General features: G+C 42.7%; 2 protein-coding genes across 8 annotated transcripts in view; one reads left to right on the top strand and one right to left on the bottom strand.

Annotated features, from left to right (window-relative positions):
* Positions 1-20,658, top strand: part of nfasca (neurofascin homolog (chicken) a) — a 170,439-nt gene that overhangs the window by 57,331 nt on the left and 92,450 nt on the right. For 6 of the 7 annotated variants that reach the window (XR_005613116.1, XM_039612442.1, XM_039612444.1 and 3 more), the window contains exon 2: positions 9,977-10,052. The gene's annotated coding sequence lies outside the window, so the exon portion shown is untranslated. Of the gene's footprint in view, positions 1-9,789; positions 9,852-9,976; positions 10,053-20,658 lie in introns of those variants that run through there. The other variant, XM_039612439.1, reaches the window with a different exon arrangement.
* LOC120440259 lies at positions 5,665-7,049 on the bottom strand. Its single transcript, XM_039612445.1, has 3 exons — positions 6,908-7,049; positions 6,543-6,825; positions 5,665-6,428 (listed from the first exon to the last, which is right to left on the bottom strand). Exons 1-3 carry the CDS (start codon positions 6,991-6,993, stop codon positions 5,769-5,771), a joined length of 1,029 nt encoding a protein of 342 aa, XP_039468379.1. The 5' UTR covers positions 6,994-7,049; the 3' UTR covers positions 5,665-5,768.

The following is a 20,658-nucleotide window of genomic DNA, read 5'->3' as shown; positions in this document are numbered from 1 at the left end:
TTTCTTGCGTCCACATTTTGGCAAATCCAACACTGAACCAGTTTCACGAAACTTAGCAAGCAGTTTGCTAACTGTAGCATGGGAGATGGGTGGTCTCGTAGGGTGTCTTGCATTGAAATCTGCTGCAATGACCCGGTTACTGCGTTCACCAGATATCAACACAATTTCGATCCGCTCCTCACGTGTTAACCTCTTCGACATGTCAATGGCTGTGAACAAAGAGAAACTTGTAAATAACTCATGAAAGAATAAAGTTACGTTGAAACCAAGCACACCATTGTTTTTCTTGTGACATTACCAATAAGTTTGATGTGTCACATGGCCCTCTTCCTATTGAAAAAACAAAAGTTGTATCCAAGATGGCCGACTTCTAAATGGCCACCATGGTCACCACCCATCTTGAGGAGTTTGCCCCCTCAATTCAATTCAATTCAATTCAATTCAATTTCTTTATTGTCCCACAAGGGGAAATTAGTTTAGCAGCAGGATAAAAATGAACAGAACAATACTATAAATAATAATAACAATAATAATGATAAAAGGTTCAAGGACAGTTATTTGCCATTAAGGAGACAAGATGCAGTAGGGATAAAAGAGACCTGGAGTCTTTTTGTCCTCCTCGGAGGTACCCTAAAACGGCGGCCGGAAGGCAACAACTCAAACTCGCTGTGAAGTGGATGGTTCACACAATTAATAATAGAATGAGCCTTTCTAAGCACATTTCTATTGTAGATGGCACATATACTAATGTGCCACAAACAGGACTTTAATATCACCAACCATTCCCATGTTATTACGGTATATCCATATAAATGGCCCACCCTGTACATGCAGCTGCATGGTGTGGAATCTGAGCGTACCCATGCAGTAGGCACACGTTATTGTGTATAAATTGTGGTTAACGTTTTGGCCGTTTGAAGAAATTAAAGTGGTACTAAAGGACACACAAGTTTGCAGAAATATAACTGAAGACGAGACAAATCGATAAGTACTTTTGCACATTCATGTGTAAACCTGTGTAAGACTGAAATTGTTATTGATTAGCACAGATGCTCAACATAGCCTCTGAGCCACAGATGGTCAGTTAGGTCGTTTTCCCTGTGTTTGCGTTGTCTCGGCATGTCATTAGACATGCAGGAACCTCGTACATATGTGTGTGTGTGTGTATGAGGCTCCTAAGGGTACTGCTGACCAGCTGCTACCAGAAACTATTGTCTCCAAACGACAGGACCTTATATGGCTGTGTGTGTTTGAACATGATGAAGACATTTTAAACGTATGTTTGTTGTACTCATACTGTATACAAACGTGGCTTTTTCACATGTGTGAGTGGAATTCTTCCTTTCAGTTAACCAGCACCAAAATCAGTGCACCTCTGTGCACGTCAGTGTGCATAAAGAAGCAAGTGGGGAGAAGGCTTAAAGGCTGAATGAGTAATCCATGCCTCTGCTTGGCCCTCCTGGCCCCACCAACTCATTAACTGGAAAAAATAAAACGACTGCACCTCCTGTTGCTGCAGACAAAGACATTTGGGACTGAAGTGTGTGTGTTTAAGAGGCGCGGGGGGGGCAGCCTCTTCTTTTCTTAAGGAGGTGGTGAGGAGCATTAGACTGTTAACAATAGGGTTGCTGTGTGGCAGCCTTTATTTGACTCAACAATCAGTGAAGACGTGTTTAACACAGCACTGATGCCATGGCCTGCTGTCACTTTGTCTGGTCTGCTGTGTGCTCAGTTATCCCCCTGCCCCCTCACCTTTCCTTTCTCTGGACTTTCATGACTGTATGTCAACTGCCAACACTCATATTTTTCACCGTTTTTGTTTGCCGGTGCTGCTGCTGCTGGGATCTACTGACAATGCACAAGAATACAAAAAACTTAAACATGTTAATGCAATGAAAGAGTCGTGTGGCAAGCAGAGAATGGACCCAGATGCAGGACTTGGCACACAGAATGAAATTCCAAACAAACATTATTACCGGCTACAGACAAATATAATAAAGCAATTTTGTTGTTAATTTTGTATGACAGATGAGTTGTGTGTCGTAAATCACTCCGAGCTTAGAATGAGTTTACCTTATAGTTTAGCTCCACAAGGTAAAGAAAGAAAACATGAACAACATGTAGAAATGTTGCTGCTTTAGGATGGATGGTGGAAAGCTGTCCTCTTGTCTGACCACTCAAAATGTTGAATTCTTTCTTTGTGTCCTGTCTCGACTGATAAGAAAAGCCAGGCTCTATGTAGCCTCGCACACAGACTCTCCTTTCCAGCATCCTTGCATAGACGGGGAAGTGTGATGCCTCTGTAGTTGGAGCACACTGTTACAAACTGCCTCAAAGTAGGTGACAAGAAGGGAGTTCACACAAGAAGTTTACTTACGTATAAAATTCTTTGTATATTTAATTTAAAATAATATACAAAACATAATATTTTATTTCCAAGTTTTCTTCAATATATAAATTAATTTTCCTGTATATACAATAATATCTTAAATCTAAAATAAGATATTTTTTAGATTTAAAAAATATCTTATTTTTTAAATCTAAAAAATAGTATGCAGTAGGCTGGTGATCTTTACATCACCAGCCTACAGGGTGGCCTGCTAGGGCTGTAACACTTTGTTCTAATAAAGTATATGTCTGTGGGATTTTCAAATCATCGGGGCTGGGGTGGACTCCTTTGTGACGTGGTGCGAGCAGAATCACCTGCAGCTCAGCGTGACAAAGACCAAAGAATTGACTGTGGACTTTAGGAGGACCAGGAAACCTCCGACTCCTGTTTGAATCCAGGGGCTCGATGTGGAGGACACCTCAGAGTACACACTGATGATAAACTGGACTGGGTACTGAGGCAGCTGAGGTCTAAACATCTGTTGCACAGTGCTCAGGGTTTTCTACGGCTCTGTTGTACAGCTTATTGTCTTGTAATATATCGTATTTTTTAATTTAGTCTGTTACTGTCCTTCGAGTCGTTGTAAACTGTTTTGTTGGGCTTTTTTCACCTTTTTATGATAAAAAAAATAAAACCTACAACATTTATAAAGCGCTTTGACCTTTTTTTGTAAAATATCAGTAACAGACATATGAAAACTGATGAAGAGTAGCTTTTACTGTATGCATTATGAAAGAGAGAGATGTTTTTTAATAAAAAAATAACCCTGGTACATTCCATTGATAACAGAGAGAGGTAGAGATATTCTATATATTATATAACCAGCAGATAATTGCCATTTGCAGTCCCTTGGCAGGACCCCAAAGTTCACAGTGCAAAGTGGAAGTGTGCTCTCCCTGACTCACATACAGCTAATAACCTGGTTCCACGTGCTGAGTGTTGGAACTAATTACAGACATATCTCTGCACACCATGTTTATCAGGTCATTGTTTAATGTGGCAGGACGATGGCTGAACGTCTTACAGGAGCTGACTCAAACATTCACACTGTATTTTTCTGTTTGGGAATATGATTTTAGTCAAACGTTATGTGTGTTATCATTTTGCAACTTCTGGACCCAAGGAGCAGAGAGCTACAAAAGTTATAAACCATTTCTTAACAGAATGAATTCAATTATTGACAAGTGAGCACCTGGGCAGGAAATATTTCCATGATGAGCATTCAGAGAGAGACAGGTTATTAGTGAGGGCCAGCAGACAACTGAGAGGGCTGAGGATGAGGTGGGATCCAGTGAAGACAAAAGAGGCTGGATGGAGAGTGGGCAGGCAGGTGAGTGACAGGTACGTCCTTGTTTCCACAAAGACTCACTGTGACTGCAAAACAAAAATCCTGGGTGAGTTCTAACTCGATCATATTGTAGAACAGGAGAGTTCTCCGAGGAACAACGAGCAAACCTAAGCCAAGTAACTGGGGAGTAGATGTGGAAACAGGATTACTGAGCAAAGAGCAAAAAGTGGGTGAGCCAGTCTACTACCATGGTCAGGCTGCAGGTTCATGAGTGCCCAGGAAACAGTTAGGCCAATCACAATCAGGAACAAACTATCCAACAGAGTGTGCCCAGAGGGCGTGTGCATGTAGCACAGAGCCATGGCTCCGTGTCTGAATGAGCCTCACAGGCCTGAGTGTGCTGGAAGCTCTCTATGATTCTGAACCACAAACAAGCACAAGCAGAAATGTGCTGGACTTCTAACTTCGATTCATATGTTTGACTTTGCTGGGCCCAGCTGGGTCCTGGAGGTGATGAACTGCTCTAATTATGCTGCTGTGTATTCTGGATTTAGCCAAAGCCCACATTACCAGGAGTCCTGCAGTATCTGTTATGAGTCCCAGTCCTTGATGGGGAGTATTGGTTATAAAAATACTTCTGCTTACTGTTGACTCTCTCTGAGGTACACTTCCTGTTACAGTGGGGTCACAGCCATTTTCATACAGGCTCACATACTGGATCTGCTCAGCATAGTTGACATGCTGAGAGAGAGTGTGTTGATGGGAGCTTCCAGTTTCAGCTTCCCTGGTGTAAACAGGGAGAGGACAAGCATAGATGCACAAACACAAGATTCAGTAAACAAGTGTTTTTTAAATTTGCAACCCTCCAACCAGCAGTTTGTAATGACTCATGCAACAGAGTGTGTGTGTGTGTGTGTGTGTGTGTGTGTGTGTGTGTGTGTGTGTGTGTGTGTGTGTGTGTGTGTGTGGGCACTGTCTCTGTGCCCAGGGTGAGATCTGCCCTGACAGGACACAGGTGTGTGTGTGTGTGTGTGTGTGTGTGTAGAGTCATTAAAGCACACCCTCACCCCACCGTGGCACAGAGTGACAGGAGTCTGGTTGTTTTCAGCTCCCTGACTCCTCAGTCACCATCAGGTCTGGTTTTCTCAGCATAGGAGGCAAGAATTTGTGATTGAATGTTTTTGCTAAAAGCATCAGAAACAGCTTGAAGCTGGTTGGCTGCTTAAAAAGCAGCGACGGGGGAAATGATGCTCTGCTGTTCTCAGGGCATCTGTTTAATGATATGCGAGGGTCATGTCACAGCCAGCAGCAGTCTGGATGGGAGCTGATTGATTTTTCTGTGGGTGTGGCAGCAGACAGACGAGGGCTGAAAATAGTGGCTGAGGTCAGGAGGCCAAACACACACACACACACACACACACACACACACACACACACACACACACACACACACACAGAGCCCTCAGGTCAGTTTAAACTCTGTTGGAGGGTGGGGGATTTGGGGTCTTCTTCTCTTTTGTCCAACCCCATCCCTCCTCCTCCTCTGCACTGTCAGAGTGTGTGCTCTGTGCTGCTTGCTCTCATCATTAGGTACAGCACCAGTGTCACAGCGTTCTTCTCATGTTCCAAGCTGACGTATTACAGTTTTTTACAGCCGCTAGGACACATTTCTCAGTACTTAGGTCACTTTTGCAAAACTCTTCACACAATTCTCCTAACTGACCCTCAGCTTGGCAAAGCAGTTCATTTCACATTCAAAATGCACTACAACTACCAAAACACTTTATTCAGGTCTCAAATAAACTCATTCTTCCAGAACACTAGCAAAAGTTGACAGCCAACAAACACACTTTGTCACCCACAAAACAATGACCTAAAAAACACTAACAACATGTAGCATTACAGTGTTTTCTTGTGTAAAACAAGGACACATCTCTGTTCATAATTTCAATATATGTTACTGGAATGAATCAGACATCATGCAGAATTCGTTAATATTTGTTTATGTATTCTTATTTTTTTGCACTAAGTAATCCCAAAATACAAGAATTTGTATACACACCATCCACTGATACACATACAATAGTAATGCTAATCTACTCGGTCTTCTCCATTTGGCCACAGGTTCTCATCCACATCACATCTTATGTCATCTAGGGCAATACACCTAGGAAAGAAGCTTCTGGCATGCCTGATCCATCCCTGGCAATCTTCTGCTGATATCTCCAGGCATCCAGCATTCATTGCATCCAGGAGGGACATTTGATCATGTGGATGATGGTCGTAAACCTTCCACCGCCATGAGGAAAAGAATTCCTCTATGGGGTTGAGGAATGGAGAGTAAGGTGGGAGGAAAAGAGACTCCATTCTGGGATGGGCTGCAAACCACTCTGTGACTGCACGGGAGTGATGAAATGCCACATTGTCCCATACAATTATAAATGTTGGCTGATTCCTTCTCTCCGCATCCCTTTCCTCACCTAGCACAACCCTTCCATAGAGATCATGCAGGAACGCAAGGAGCCGTTCAGTGTTGTATGGCCCAATTAGTGGTCTGTGTAACAGCAGTCCATCAGTGGATATTGCTGCGCACATTGTGATGTTGGCACCCCTCTGGCCCAGGACATTCACTGTGGCTCTCTTCCCAATCACATTCCTCCCTCGTCGCCGTGCTTTGGCCAAGTTGAAACCTGCCTCATCCACAAAGATGAAAATGTGGTGTGTTTGCCTGCCTTCAATCTCCATGACTCTCTAACATAAATCCACAAGGCAACATAAGCTGTTACAGTAGTAAATTTGTAAAAGTTGTCTTTGTGTGTGTTTGGTTTTGTTCAAAAACAGATCTGTATTTTATTGTGATCTTACCTGGACATACTGGTTCCTGAGTTGCTTGACATGTTCAGAGTTCCTCTCAAAAGGCACAGTGTGCAACTGTTTCATCCTGACCTGATGTTTTTTCAGGACTCTAGAAATTGTTGTTATGCTTACACTGTGAATATTTGCAAAAGTAACGTTGTCTGCCAAGACTCTGTGTCTAATTTCAGTGAGTTTTATCCCATTGTTTCTGATGACCATATCAACAATGGCAGTTTCCTGCACATCAGTGAACATCCGTCCTCTCCCTCCTGTGTGAGGTAACCGTTGAGTCCTAAGCAGAAATCCAACAACAATTACACAAAAAGCTTATTTACGTCTGAAATGTGCAAATGCCCTTGCAGAATACAAGTTACCTGTTGGTTTGCCGGAAAACTCTAACAATAGATGCCACTGTAGAGCGTTGCAGATTTGGCTGCACTCTCTGACCAGCCTCTCTCATCGAGTGACCATGATTTACTACATGATCAATTACAGTAGCTCTGATCTCATCTGCGACTACAGCTCTTGATCTTCCTCGTATTCTTCTTCCACCACGCATACGTGTTCCTCGCCCCTCCCAGCCACTCTTCTTCCTCTTTCAGCCACTTCTCCATTTCTGGCTGGGTCCATGTTTACATCACAAAACAAACCTATTCAGCAGTTGTCTCCTTTTGTAATGAGATTGAAGGAGTAACACCTGTGTAGATGTTCATCTACAATGAGAATCAGCTGTGGCTGGTTAAACTGCATTTTTAGATTTAACATATGTTTCAATAACATATTGCTGTTGAATTTTGCTGTCTTATTCAGTTTTGCGTTATGTTATTGTTTTGACCATAAGTTTAACAGTTTTGAAAACATTATGTAAGTACATGCAAAATGTCCTGTACGTACAAAGATTTTTGGCAGTTGTTGTGTCTGAGTAAGAAAATAATTCATGAAATTTGAGAGATGTAGTCATTGAATGCATTTTGTGCCAAAACAATGATAACTGATCCTCAGTTTAGCCCACATAGACTTCTGTTGTGCTCACTGTGTGAGGAGTTTTCCAAAAGTGACCTAAGTATTGCAAAATGTGTCCTAGCGTCTGTAAAAAACTGTAGATTCAGTGGTTTCCTTGTTTTGCTTTAACATTAGCTGGAGTTGTGGATATTAGCTAACTATAACGTTAACTATATTTAAAGTGCGGACTTTCTAAATGCTACTGCTCTGGATAACTGTTTCTGTCATGTAATTGGATTACACCCTAAGACCTGACCAACTTGGCTGTCCCACCTGAAGGCTGCAGGTGGGACAGCCTGAGGCACACAAAGCTCGTGACCACATTAAGGCTACGTCCACACTAATGCGTTTTCTCTCCGTTTTGGCCTCCCGTCCACACTGAGACGGTGCTTTCCTCAAAGAAAAACACAGCGTTTTGGAAACGCTCTCGAAAACGCATACATTTCAAAACACAGCTGTCCCGTCGCAGTGTGGACACACGAAAACGCAGACTTTCACATTTTAGTCATGTGATGCAGTCATGTGACCAATTAAACAACGATAGCGGAGTGCATTATACAGCGGTTGTTTTGATTGCTCTCAATTTTGACAGCCCTAAAAAGATGAATATCAGTCTGTACATGCTCCAGATAGTTTTTCTCCAAACTCTTTAATTCTCACTCGCTTTTGCACATGCGCAGGACTGGAACGTAAGCGCTTTCATCCGTTTTAATGTGGACGCACAACTCTGTGAAAACGGCTGAAAACGATAGTGTGGACGCGGAGCGTTTTCAGATGAAAACGCCGTTTTCAAATCTGTCCGGGCTCGTGTGGACGTAGCCTGAGGTGGCAGTCCCTCAGGGGTTAAACTGGAAAATAAAACAACAGATTATAACCAGAGAGGGGCAGTAACGCATTACAAGGAACACATTACTGTAGTCTGATTACCTTTTTCAAGTAACAAGTAAGGGATTACAATTGTAAAAAAGTAATTAGATTACTGTTACTTTCCCATGAGCACGCTGTGTTTTTGTCTTGTTTTAAGCTCGTCTGTTTACAATGAACTGAACTCTGTTAGCAGCTGAATAGCTCTCCTTCCTCTACAACCGTCTCCTGCTTCCCTTACAGACTCATCCATATCCAACTTATTTGTTATGGACTTCTCACTTTTTTTGGATATAACTTGTACGTATCTTATTTGTGCAGATGATTATGTTATGGTGTTACATACATTCCCTGTGTAGGTACCTCTTAAGTCTATTTTATCTTCTTCTCTTGTCTTAAAAGAATCTGAATGTAAAAACTTACATCCTGCCAATGGAGAGATGCCAAACTGGTAGCAGTGACAATAAAGATGTGTTCTATTCATGGGCCGAGATCACCAAATTATATACCATGATGCGACGACAGGGGGTTGGACCGATCACACAGCATTACGTTTCCCTTTGTGAGCTGCTGGAAGCTGGGGGGTAAAGTGAACTAGCTTTAGTAAAATCGCTGTGATTACATCAGAATATGAAACGAGGAAACTGCAGCTGAAAGCTGGGCGGGGCTTTGTGTCTCTGTGCAGCAGACAGGCTCGCAGAGAGAAACACGACAGTGGACTGGTCTCCCACTGCCTGTACAAGTTTTGCACTTGTTAATTATCTCACGAGTTGCTGTGATTTGGACCACAGAGAGTTGCTGCTTCAGTTTGCTCTGTCCTGCCTACTGAGAAACCTGACACCGGCTCATTTGCATACCAACAGTGATTGGATGTTGAGCTGGGGGGCGGGATCTCTGTGTGAGCCTGCGCACAAACAGAATGAGCGAGAAGTGAAACCATCTCATTTGTACCTTTTCCAGTGGATTTTTCAGCCACTGTAGTAAATCCTGTCCATATGCAGTTTGTGGGTAATCATTATTTTCTTTCTCAACTTCTAAAGTTTGATTTAAGGGGCCCTCGTGCCCCAGCGAAGAGCTTCCAGCTGTGCTTCATCAATAGGAAAATTCAGATAGCCTAACTAACTGAGGGGGCTTCCTCGGCTGTACTACATGCACGGACAAGTGTGTGTGTGTGTGTGTGTGTGTGTGTGTGTGTGTGTGTGTGTGTGTGTGTGTGTGTGTGTGTGTGTGTGTGTGTGTGTGTGTGTGTGTGTGAGTGTGTGTGTGTGTGTGTGTGTGAGTGTGTGTGTGTGTGTGAGTGTGTGTGTGTGAAACTCATTAATAATGTATGAGGTGGGATGGGAATGAGAGGGGGCGGTGACAGATGGGGAATCAGTGTGTAACACAGAGAGAAAGCCTGAGGAGCAGTGAGCGCTCACACAGAATGAGAAAGAAGCAAATACACTGAGATGGGTAGAGTACAGCATCTCCCCGATTTTTTGTATACTGGCATCTTTTATCTTTGTGGCCTTACTCTGTATTTGCCTGACAGTTGCTTAGTCTTTGTTTTCTCTCTTTTTTCCCTTTGGATGCTAAAGGATTGATGGAGATGGAGAGACAGCATAGTCACCCAGCACTGCTGTACACCTGGACAAAAGAGCTGCACTGACAGAGGTACTCATATTTGTACTGTTTCTGTGTGTTTGTGCAGGCGAGATAAACCAAGTTAGACAGTTTGATCTTTTTACTCAAAGATCACAATATCATAGTGACAATAACCACAGTAGCATGACACTCTGTCATATCATGTGGATAAATGGCAGATATTTAATCAGAAACTTTCCACAAAGACAAGTCTGTGCTGAGACCTGTACTGCACTACTACTATTTCAAAAGAAACTGTGTATATGACACTAGTGGATGAACTGTTATTCTAAATGCTTCAAAGCTTACAATTTTTTCACTAAATCTATATTTTGGAGTCTGCTCTGACCTCACATTAATCAGCCTAGTATCAGCCTTAAAACAGAAACCTGTGTAAGATATTACGCTTGCACCCTGTGTGAATGAATGTTGTAGTGCAGCTTGTTGTAGGAATTCTTTCTTGTTTCATGGGAAGAGGCCAGAGTAAGCCTGGTGCTCAGTATCAGTGTGAACGGTGCTGATTGTGAGCTGTAGACATGATCATTTTCAATTGTTTGATGCAGTTATGTCTGATATTGTTTTAATTTTTGTCCACAAAAATGTGTTCCAAGTGTTATCTGCTTTTTTGTTTTGTTTTTAAATGCCTTTATATTTGTTGTTTAAGTGATGATTCAGGCTGCTGGGGTTGAAATGAGGAGACAGTTACATGCATACACCTTTGTTTTTACTAATTAGCAAGGACATTGATTTGGAATGATACTTTCCCTTAAAACCACATTTTTGTCTGCAACAGTGACTGTTGGTCCCTACAAGTATAGTAGCATGTCAATTTTTGGTCAGCACACAGACACACACACACACACACACACACACACACACACACACACACACACACACACACACACACACACACAAACAAATACACACACACACACACACACACACACACACACACACACACACACACACAGATATTACAGGTACTGTGCTGCAGTGGTTTGTATCATATCTATCTAATAGACTCCAATTTGTACATGTAAATGGAGAGTCTTCTTCACACAATAAGGTCAGTTATGGTGTTCTACAGGGTTCAGTGCTAGGACCAATTCTGTTTACATTATACATGCTTCCCCTAGGCAGCATCATTAGAAGACATAGCATACATTTTCACTGCTATGCAGATGACACCCAGCTCTATCTGTCCATGAAGCCAGGTAACACACACCAATTACTTAAACTGCAGGAATGTCTTAAAGACATAAAGACCTGGATGGCCGCTAACTTTCTGCTTCTTAATTCAGATCAAACTGAGGTTATTGTACTCGGCCCTGAAAATCTTAGAAATATGGTATCTAAGCAGATTCTTACTCTGGATGGCATTACCTTGGCCTCCAGTAATGCTGTGAGGAACCTTGGAGTCATTTTTGACCAGGACATGTCCTTCAATGCACATATTAAACAAATATGTAAGACTGCTTTCTTCCATTTGTGCAACATCTCTAAAGTTAGAAATATCCTGTCTCAGAGTGACGCTGAAAAACTAGTTCATGCATTTATTACTTCCAGGCTGGACTACTGTAATTCTTTATTATCAGGATGTCCTAAAAACTCACTGAAAAGCCTTCAGCTAATCCAAAATGCTGCAGCAAGAGTCCTGACAGGGACTAGAAAGAGAGAGCAGATTTCTCCTGTTTTGGCTTCCCTTCATTGGCTTCCTGTTAAATCCAGAATTGAATTCAAAATCCTGCTCCTCACATACAAGGTCTTAAATAATCAGGCCCCATCTTATCTTAATGACCTTGTAGTGCCATATCACCCTATTAGAGCACTTCGCTCTCGCTCTGCAGGCCTACTTGTTGTTCCTAGAGTATTTAAAAGTAGAATGGGAGGCAGAGCCTTCAGTTTTCAGGCTCCTCTTCTGTGGAACCAGCTTCCAGTTTGGATTCGGGAGACAGACACTATCTCTACTTTCAAGATTAGGCTTCAAACTTTCCTTTTTGCTAAAGCATATAGTTAGGGCTGGACCAGGTGACCCTGAATCCTCCCTTAGTTATGCTGCAATAGACGTAGGCTGCCGGGGATTCCCATGATGCATTGAGTTTTTCCTTTCCAGTCACCTTTCTCTCTCATTAGGTGTTAATGCACATTTCTGGTGTGATTTTTGGGGTTTTCTTTGTTTTCTTTGTACCTTGACAATATAAAGCACTTAAACTCTTGTAGTGATCTCGTATTGTATAAATAAAAGTGAATTTAGTTGAACTGAAGATTGAATAATAATGTTCTTGCTGTTTACTATTGTAAAGAATCACATGTAATTGCAGCCAAACATTGATACCAAGTAGAAGTGGTGCTTTACAAAGTGAAGTTGCACAGTCGACTCCACACTGCTACAGTCTGTATTAAACACACTAAGATTTCATCATATAATGTTAACAGCAGCAGGCCTTCCACATGGTCTCTACTCGATCATCTTCCACTAATGTCAGCAGGAACAACTCATCAAGACATTTTGTATAAATAAATCACATGAGCACATGCATATTATGTTGGATGCTATCTTAATACTATTATGGCATTACAAAAATATGTCATATAATTATCATGTCAGGAATGGTCAGTGTTGGTTTTGAGAAAATGTCACCTCAAACCATCAGGTAAGAGTCGGCTAACCGACTCTGAGACCGTCTGAAGCTGATCGTCGTTTTGGGATATAAAGAAAATAATTGTGTAGAATAGCCGACATATAAGAATCTGGATCCTTTAGTACAATTGATTGTGTTCAACCAACCCTGTGTCTAAAAATCACACTTCTTAATGAACTAAACAGCAACAGCATTAAAAGTTGATTAGTTCAACAAATGAACTTTTGGGAGGGTAAGGCTCGGCCATGAGTGTGAGACATCGGGTGTCTGCTGTGTTTGTGTCTTATTACAATCAGGCATTTTGTCATTTCAAGCAAAACATTGAAATTACATTGAAATAACATCTAAACCGTAGAGACCAAGACTGTTTTGGGGGTAAACATCAGATTTACTGGAGAAACCAATGTCAGTGGATGTCTGCATACTGTACCCCTCTAACAGTTTCTGAGTGTGCAGCTTCAGTCATTCACACCAGTGCCTCTGATATATTAGAAGTATTCCTTCATGCAGTCAGGTTGCACAGTACATACTTGTACTCCATACTTCATGTCATCACTCTGTATTATAAATAAATGAATAACCATTCAACTACATAGACACAAACAGAGATGTTACAATAGATGAGAATAGAGTTCATAACTGAATCCAACTGTATGGATTAGTTTGGAAATTTTAAAGCCAACATTTATAGTGGATACAGTGTTATACCAACAAACTGTGAAAGGAAAAGCAGATCCACATGATCATAAAGCAGCTTCACAAAGCGCTGGTCAGCCAGACAACCTCACACACTGCTGATGAGGGCATCGACCACATGAGGCTGTCTAAAGAGAGCACAGCAGACCATAACTGCTGTGAATAAAGCACATCTTAGTAAATATATTTAAGTACAACCGCCCACAATCACAGACATCCTGGACAATGACGTAATGTGCAAACAAGACAACAGTCAATATTTTTCTGATCATCTGTGGCAGACAGACTAGTGTGTGTGTGTGTGTGTGTGTGTGTGTGTGTGTTTGTTGAGGGATGCAGGGGGGTGGACAGTGTGGGCGTGGCAGAAAGGCAAACGCACACAGGCGCACACACAAACACATACAGTACTTCCTTTGTTTGGGAGCATTGTTGAGGAAGAGGTTAATGCACCCAGAGAGGAGAAAAGAGAGAAAGTCTAATGGACAATGACGGGCCTTTCACTGCAAATATTTGGTCTCATGCTAACCACCACCCATCCCCCCTCGCTCTCTCCACCCCCTCCTTTCATGGCCAAAGGAAAAAGATCAGAACAAATTGTCACTGTGTGATCAGGACACCAAGAACAATGCTCAAAGACATGCGTCACACACAAATCGAGCTCTTAATGGGATGCAGAGAAACGTGTGCGTGCGTCTGCTTTCAGTTTACTACTGTAGGTTCTTGCTCTGTGTACATCACAAGTTACAGGTTCTCAGGGGCCCTGAGGGCCTGTGTGACAAATGCAGCTGCCTTTGACCTCATCCTGTCACAACAGGTCGCTCCACGTGTTCTCATTTGGCAGATTTGACACCACGCGCTCTTCCTGATGCACTCCAAAAGTGGATTTGTATCTCCAGCTGAAACCAGTCAATTATGGGGCCACTGTCAGAAATCGACGTATTTCCTTCTTATTTCATACTACTACTGCAAAAGAGATTACACAAGCTGTGATTAAATACAGAGAGCTGTAGTCTTTACTAATCGTCACTAACAGTATCAGTCAGAACTGCAACCATATTACCATATTCATACCATCTGGCTGTGCTTCTGCATGCTGGGTCAGTTTAGTCCTGGCAGCTAAATCTGTTAGTTCCATGTACAGGTGTGTGTAGACAGTAGTGCTGGATAAATACTCATCAGCAAAATATGTTTTAAATTTAAAAAGAATTATATCTGTGTCTTTGTACTGGTGTGGCTCATCTGAACGTAATGGTTCGAGTCATACACCAGCGCGCGGTTTGTCGTTATCAGTAGCATTAGCACAGCTAGCTGTTCCTCCATAGTACAGCTGGTATACTCGTTCACTAAAATACTGCGAGCTGTATACTTGCAGTGTATCTGGAAGAGGAGCTGAATAATGTTTCACTAACCAGGAGCTGTTGGCTGCACACTATCTTTACTTTATTTAAACACTTGTTTTTGGCATTTAGCCTTCATTAGACTGGATAACGGTGACAGTAGTGTGACACACAGAGTTAGGCTCAGGCAGAGGCCTGTCAGTCATTTTGTGTTGTTTGACTGAGAGAGCGATATGAACACCTCTGCATCTTCTTTGTGCACTACCAGGCCACAACACTCGAATACAATAACTGTGCAATAACAGGTGATAAACTACTGAAACAACAGTGCTCCTGGGAGCAGGTGTGCTGTCCCTGTCCAGGCTGCCAGACCTGACCTCTAAACATACTCTTTTCTTCATATTTTGTTTTTTCTTTCAGCTTTCACTGTATAAAAAATGTGTATTTTGCACATTTTCACAGATTCCCGGCAGTTAAAAGTCAGTTTGTAAGCCTGTGATGCTTGGACTGGTCAGTACTGGAAATTGTCAGAAATAAACCACTGATTTCTGACAACTCTCCAAACAGTGGTTGTATGGAGCGCTGTGAGTACTTCAGGAGAGTAGAAAAGTGCTATATAAGAATCAGTCCACTATCCTATTTCCAAAGTCTCATCATGCTCTGAATTTGTGTGTAATTATGGACTTGGAGAGAGGTTGAAGACTGAAGAAGTGGAAGGACATACAACAGACAAACATGTCTGTAGGGGTCAGTGGTTAACATGAAGGAAAAACAACCATAGCAGACTTCAGTCGTTTTCAGAACTCTGAATATATTTCTGTTACAGATACAAACGTTCAACACTCCGACCAGCAGCACGTCTCAGCATGAACATCCCAGTGGCCCCCTCCTTAAATGTTACCACCAATAACATTTAACAGACTCCCCTACACACTGCGGCTAGTACTGACAAGTACTGCACTCATGTTAACACCCCCCCCCAGCTCTAATGGTTCACCCCACTGACAGTGTTTAATCAGGGAATTCCCAATAGGTGAACATCATTAGTCCGTAATCATGTGTGCACCCCATCTGGGCTTCAGGAAGTTGACCTTAAAAAGAGAGAGTGGATAGTGGACTTCAAAATAAAAGCGTAACAAAACCAAAACTTCCTATCAGACTATGTGAGTGTGTTCTTCACCTTAGTGAAGTCCCAGCCTTCTGTTAGCTGAGGGTACAGTATATAATGCATTGTATTATATAGTGATAATTTATATGATCTATGTATTTATTACATAAAAGATATTAACTGTTTGGAAATGTGATGAAGTCAGTATCATAAAACTAGACTCCCCCCCTCAGTTGTGACTCACCTCACAACATGACCACATGAGAGGCACGTGGTCCATCTGCGCTCTCCACATGCTACCCTGCTGTTATAGAAAACATACAGAGTGAGCATGTAGTTAGGACAGGTAAGGTTTCCAGTAAGGGTTTAATGCAGAGGTGACCCAGGGGGGCCTGGGGCTGCTGTGCAGGGCTGCACCAAAAGCATTAACTCATTTCTGCTCAATATTATCTGTTTCTAAATTGTTCCTGGTAAGAGTAGATGTCATCCTTAGACAATGAAAAGGTAAAGTAAGTATAGTAAAATCATTATTTTAATCAGCAGAAATCATCCATCCATCCATTCGCTTCCGCTTATCCTTTTCAGGGTCCCAGCTGTCATGGGGGGGAGGCGGGGTACACACTGGACAGGTCGCCAGCCTGTCGCAGGGCTAACACGCAGAGACAGACAAACATTTGCGCTCACATTCACTCCCGCATTCACACCTATGGGCAATTTGGATTAATCAGTTAACCTATCCCCACTAACTGCATGTCTTTGGACTGTGGGAGGAAGCCGGAGTACATGGAGGGAACCCACGCAAACACGGGGAGAACATGCAAACCCCACACAGAAAGAACCCGGCCTGATGGTGGAATTGAACTCAGGACTCGGCAACAGTGCTAACCACCGTGCTGCCCCAGCAGAAATCATTCTGAACCAAATCCGCATGTTTTTGCCAAAAACGTTGTATTCCTATGTTGCTCGTAGTTTGATTACGTGCATCTGCATCAGTCTTTGGTTTATTGTGAGCTGGCATCTATCCGAGCTAGCAAACTGTTCGCTTGCACACAAATCTAACCTAGCAAATAAAAACTAGGAAGCCTAATAAGGGGAGTTTATCAGAGAGTTTTTGGAGGCTGAAATGTGACAAACTGCTTGATATGTACTTGCACATATTTGCATATATACTTGAATGCAGAAAACTGCTAGAAAACAGGTCAGGCATAGCAAAGGCGTAGGTTGTGATGCAGCAGCTGGGGCAGTGCCCCAGGGCGCAGACGGCACAAGCCCAAACTGACCCTGCCTCCACATTAATCAGCGTGCTTACATATTCAGTGCATTGGGTTAAAGTTGGAGAGATTATAAAGCTAACCTTATTCATGCACTACACATTTTCCTTAACTTTTGAATAAGACAAAGGTGTGATGGGTGAGTCATTTGCATTTCTGTAATGAAATATTATTACCACTTATATGTTGAAAATATGCAGTCCCAGTGTAGTGTGGTTGTGATATCTGTACATGGTTGACGCTGTGTGAGGACCTGTGGCTTCCTTTGTACGTCGCAGATTTATAGACTTTAGTGAGGCTGACTCGGTGCTTGTGGTTTCATGGTTGGTGTGAGCATTCCCCTGGCCTGTGGCTGTGGGTGCTGGCCAAGGTGCTGATTAGAAGCTGGAACAATGCTATTGATATTACTGATTACTTGTATATCGTGTTATTTTGAGTGTGTGTGCTTTGTCTGCAGCTCCAACAGCCCCACAGTACTTTATAATCACACACCCACATGTGGGCACACCATCTTACTAACTCACCATGGTCACCACAGTCCCAGAGGAAGGTTGACTGTTAGAGGCCAACTCACACACACACACACACACATTTAACCCCATTTTGCTGGAGGAAAAAAAAACCAAATAGAGGGAGGAGGACCTGCGGAAATTAAATTTGGTAATGGTGTAATTATGCCAGAGAAATGAGAAATGACAACTGTATGCATGTACATGTGTGAGGCTGCAGAATGGCTTTATTAGCCACCGTGACCTCAAGGCAGATGGGGCCATGCTGGCAAATTAGGCCTGGTGGACATGTTTACAGAGCAGCACACACACCGCTCCGTTTTTACTCTGACCTTCAGATACTGGCTTATTTTACTGCTTCTCTTTATTTGTTATTGTCTAGTTTTATCTCAGTGAATGCTCTGTAGCTCACTAACACGCAATCACCACACATAATATAAAACATGGACAGTCCAGTGTTGAGATGAACATGCACATGCTCATTGGCTGCTGATGTTACTTGTTAGGCAATCATACCACAGCTAATCCTCTAATGTAGAACATGGTGAGACTGACAAACCAGGATTTATGCTCTAATTTTTAGAGTTCGACCCAACTGTGGCATCGCCTCCTTATCATTGCCCCCCACACACACACACGCACGCACGCACGCACACACACACACACACACACACACACAGATAACAGCACACACATCTCCAGCTTCACACTCCCGCAGGGGCTGATTTTCCCGTTCACCTCCTCCTCATCGTCATCCCTTCTTACCCTCACCACCCCACCCCTCTCATCCTTTGTTCCTACTCCCTACCTCCTTCATTCCTCCTTCCTCTAGTGGGACTGTTGCTAAGGAGCCCTGGTGACCAGACAGCTTTCTCATTGGACAAAAAGGAGAGAGAAAAAAAGGAAGTTCAAAAGGCAGATGAGTGAGGGAAAGGGGGTAGTGTTTTCTTTGTATAGGTGTGTGTGTGTGTGTGTGTGTGTGTGTGTGTGTGTGTGTGTGTGTGTGTGTGTGTGTGTGTGTGTGTGTGTGTGAGTGCAAAGTGAGATCCAGATGTGGTAATGAGGTGACAAACTGACCTGCTGCAACGCTTCAGCAGACGTGGAGGAAAAGATAGAATATATGGATTAATGGATAGAGGGAACAGTGATAGGGAACAATAGGAGCCAAAAGGATGGGAATGACTGTAAAAAAGATGCAGAGAGATAACAACACGATGGGGATGGTGATTGTTGATGTGGAGTGATATATAAGAGTGAGACAGAGAGCACACTTTCATTTGTTCTGGCCGGCACAAAGAAACATCATGTCTGGACACACAGATGTTTCTGTGACTGCAGGGGTGAAGTACTGTCGACGGCTCATTTCCTGTTCTTGAAATAGGACTCACTCTAATCTTGGACCCACACCTCATTCTTTAAAGGAGTACATCTATGTCTCACAGACACTTGTTCAAAGCATTTGAACGCGTCAGACAGATGCAGCAGCAGCAGGAGCCACATTTTTACCTCCTAAGCCTGTTTGTCGCTAAGCTGAAAAAAATAGCTGAAGGTAATTTCTTATATGTAGATCTAATAAATGAAGTACAGTGGAGAACTGGGCAGTGTACTTATGTACTGTAGAACAAAGCACCAGTGAGGAAGTCTCAGTCCCATAACAGAAGGCTTTACTGGAACCAGATACATCTGACTGCTTTATTGCATGAAGGTTTTTATGGTTTCAAATAAAAATAATGACAAATAAGTTATTGTGTCTGCCCCTTCATGTATGCAGTGTACAAACGCATATATGAGCAGTGGATGATCATCAGAATAACAGCTGCTGGTTAATCTGTGGTGTAGTTTAAGGACTTGCTTTCAAACAGCTGTTTTTACCACCAGGATTATATTACATATATATGTTATACAAATGTCATGAATAATTTCTATGGTGGCATAAACTGACCAAAGTGACTTTAGTGTGATGTGGCTGTCAGCAGCAGGTCTTCAGTACTTCAGATGGAGGCTGAATGATGAGTTAAGTATTGTAGAAACACGTTAAACAAAGAAGGTGTCGCTACAGACGGCTCCAGCATTCACACAGAGGTAGAGTGGGTTTATCCCAGTCGTCCCATTAATGGCTCGATAGGTTCCAAACGCACAAGGAAACAGTGGATTTGGGCTGCATGCAGTGCCTGATTCACCAGTGTCACATCCACCCGGGGCACCGTTGGAGGCTTGAAGGTCTCACACACTGAACCTCAGCCTGCGACGTAGCTTCCTGTTCCACGTCTCACTTTATTTCAATACAAAATAATGAAGCCATTTATTATTTATGCAGTCAGAATATTAATTTTCTTTCAGCATAAGACACACATCAGTGGCTGGGTTCAGCTATCTTTGTGTTAGACAGGCCCTCACCAGTGAAGGGTTAAATCCATTGTTGGGGAAACTATAAAAGCAAACCAGCTTCTGCTGATCTGAAATAAAATCAGCTGTGAAGCTCAAAGTTAAATAAACATTGAGAAATGGAGTGAGGTGGTTTTAAAAGCAGAAAGAAGTGGAAGTGTCCTCTGAGCCTCCTCAGGATGGTCTGACCTCACGCTTTTCAGTCACCTGGCATGTTACAGCCTTTCCAGTACACACGTGTTGTTTCTGCATCACTTCTTTGTTTTCTAACACCACATCTTCTTTGTCTGTCCCGTCTCCATCTCTAACACCCCCACCCTCACTGTCTGCCTCCATCTGTGGGTGTGATCACTGACCATGCTCCGTCTGCCTCTTTCATTTCCTGGTCTTGCAGTGTATGAGCCGTCTCAGGCTACGTCCACACTGATACGTTTTCATTTGAAAACGCATCGTTTTCTCTCTGTTTTGGGCTCCCGTCCACTGAGACGGTGTTTTCACTAAAGGAAAACGCTCTCCAAAGCAGATACATTTGAAAATGGTGCTTTCGCGTCGCAGTGTGGACAGCGAACCTGGAGACTTTTCGAAAATGATGACACCTTTTAGTCATGTGATGCAGTCATGTGACCAAATAAACTAAAATAGCCCTATTACAGTTTCTGCCCGTTGCTTGAACACATTTTGCAAAACT

Source organism: Oreochromis aureus, linkage group 5, assembly GCF_013358895.1.
Source record: "Oreochromis aureus strain Israel breed Guangdong linkage group 5, ZZ_aureus, whole genome shotgun sequence".
Classification (NCBI taxonomy): Eukaryota; Metazoa; Chordata; class Actinopteri; order Cichliformes; family Cichlidae; genus Oreochromis; species Oreochromis aureus.
Note: the sequence above shows the minus strand (reverse complement) of the source record. Positions and strands in the feature narration are given on the sequence as shown.

Bases quoted from the DNA above. Each gene is read 5' to 3' on its own strand.
- LOC120440259 (XM_039612445.1), bottom strand. From the start codon at position 6,993: ATGAGAGAGGCTGGTCAGAGAGTGCAGCCAAATCTGCAACGCTCTACA. The intron at 6,826-6,907 runs GTAACTTGTATT...ATTTCTGCTTAG, and splicing joins GTTTTCCGGCAAACCAACAG to GACTCAACGGTTACCTCACA. The intron at 6,429-6,542 runs GTAAGATCACAA...GATTTATGTTAG, and splicing joins TCAGGAACCAGTATGTCCAG to AGAGTCATGGAGATTGAAGG.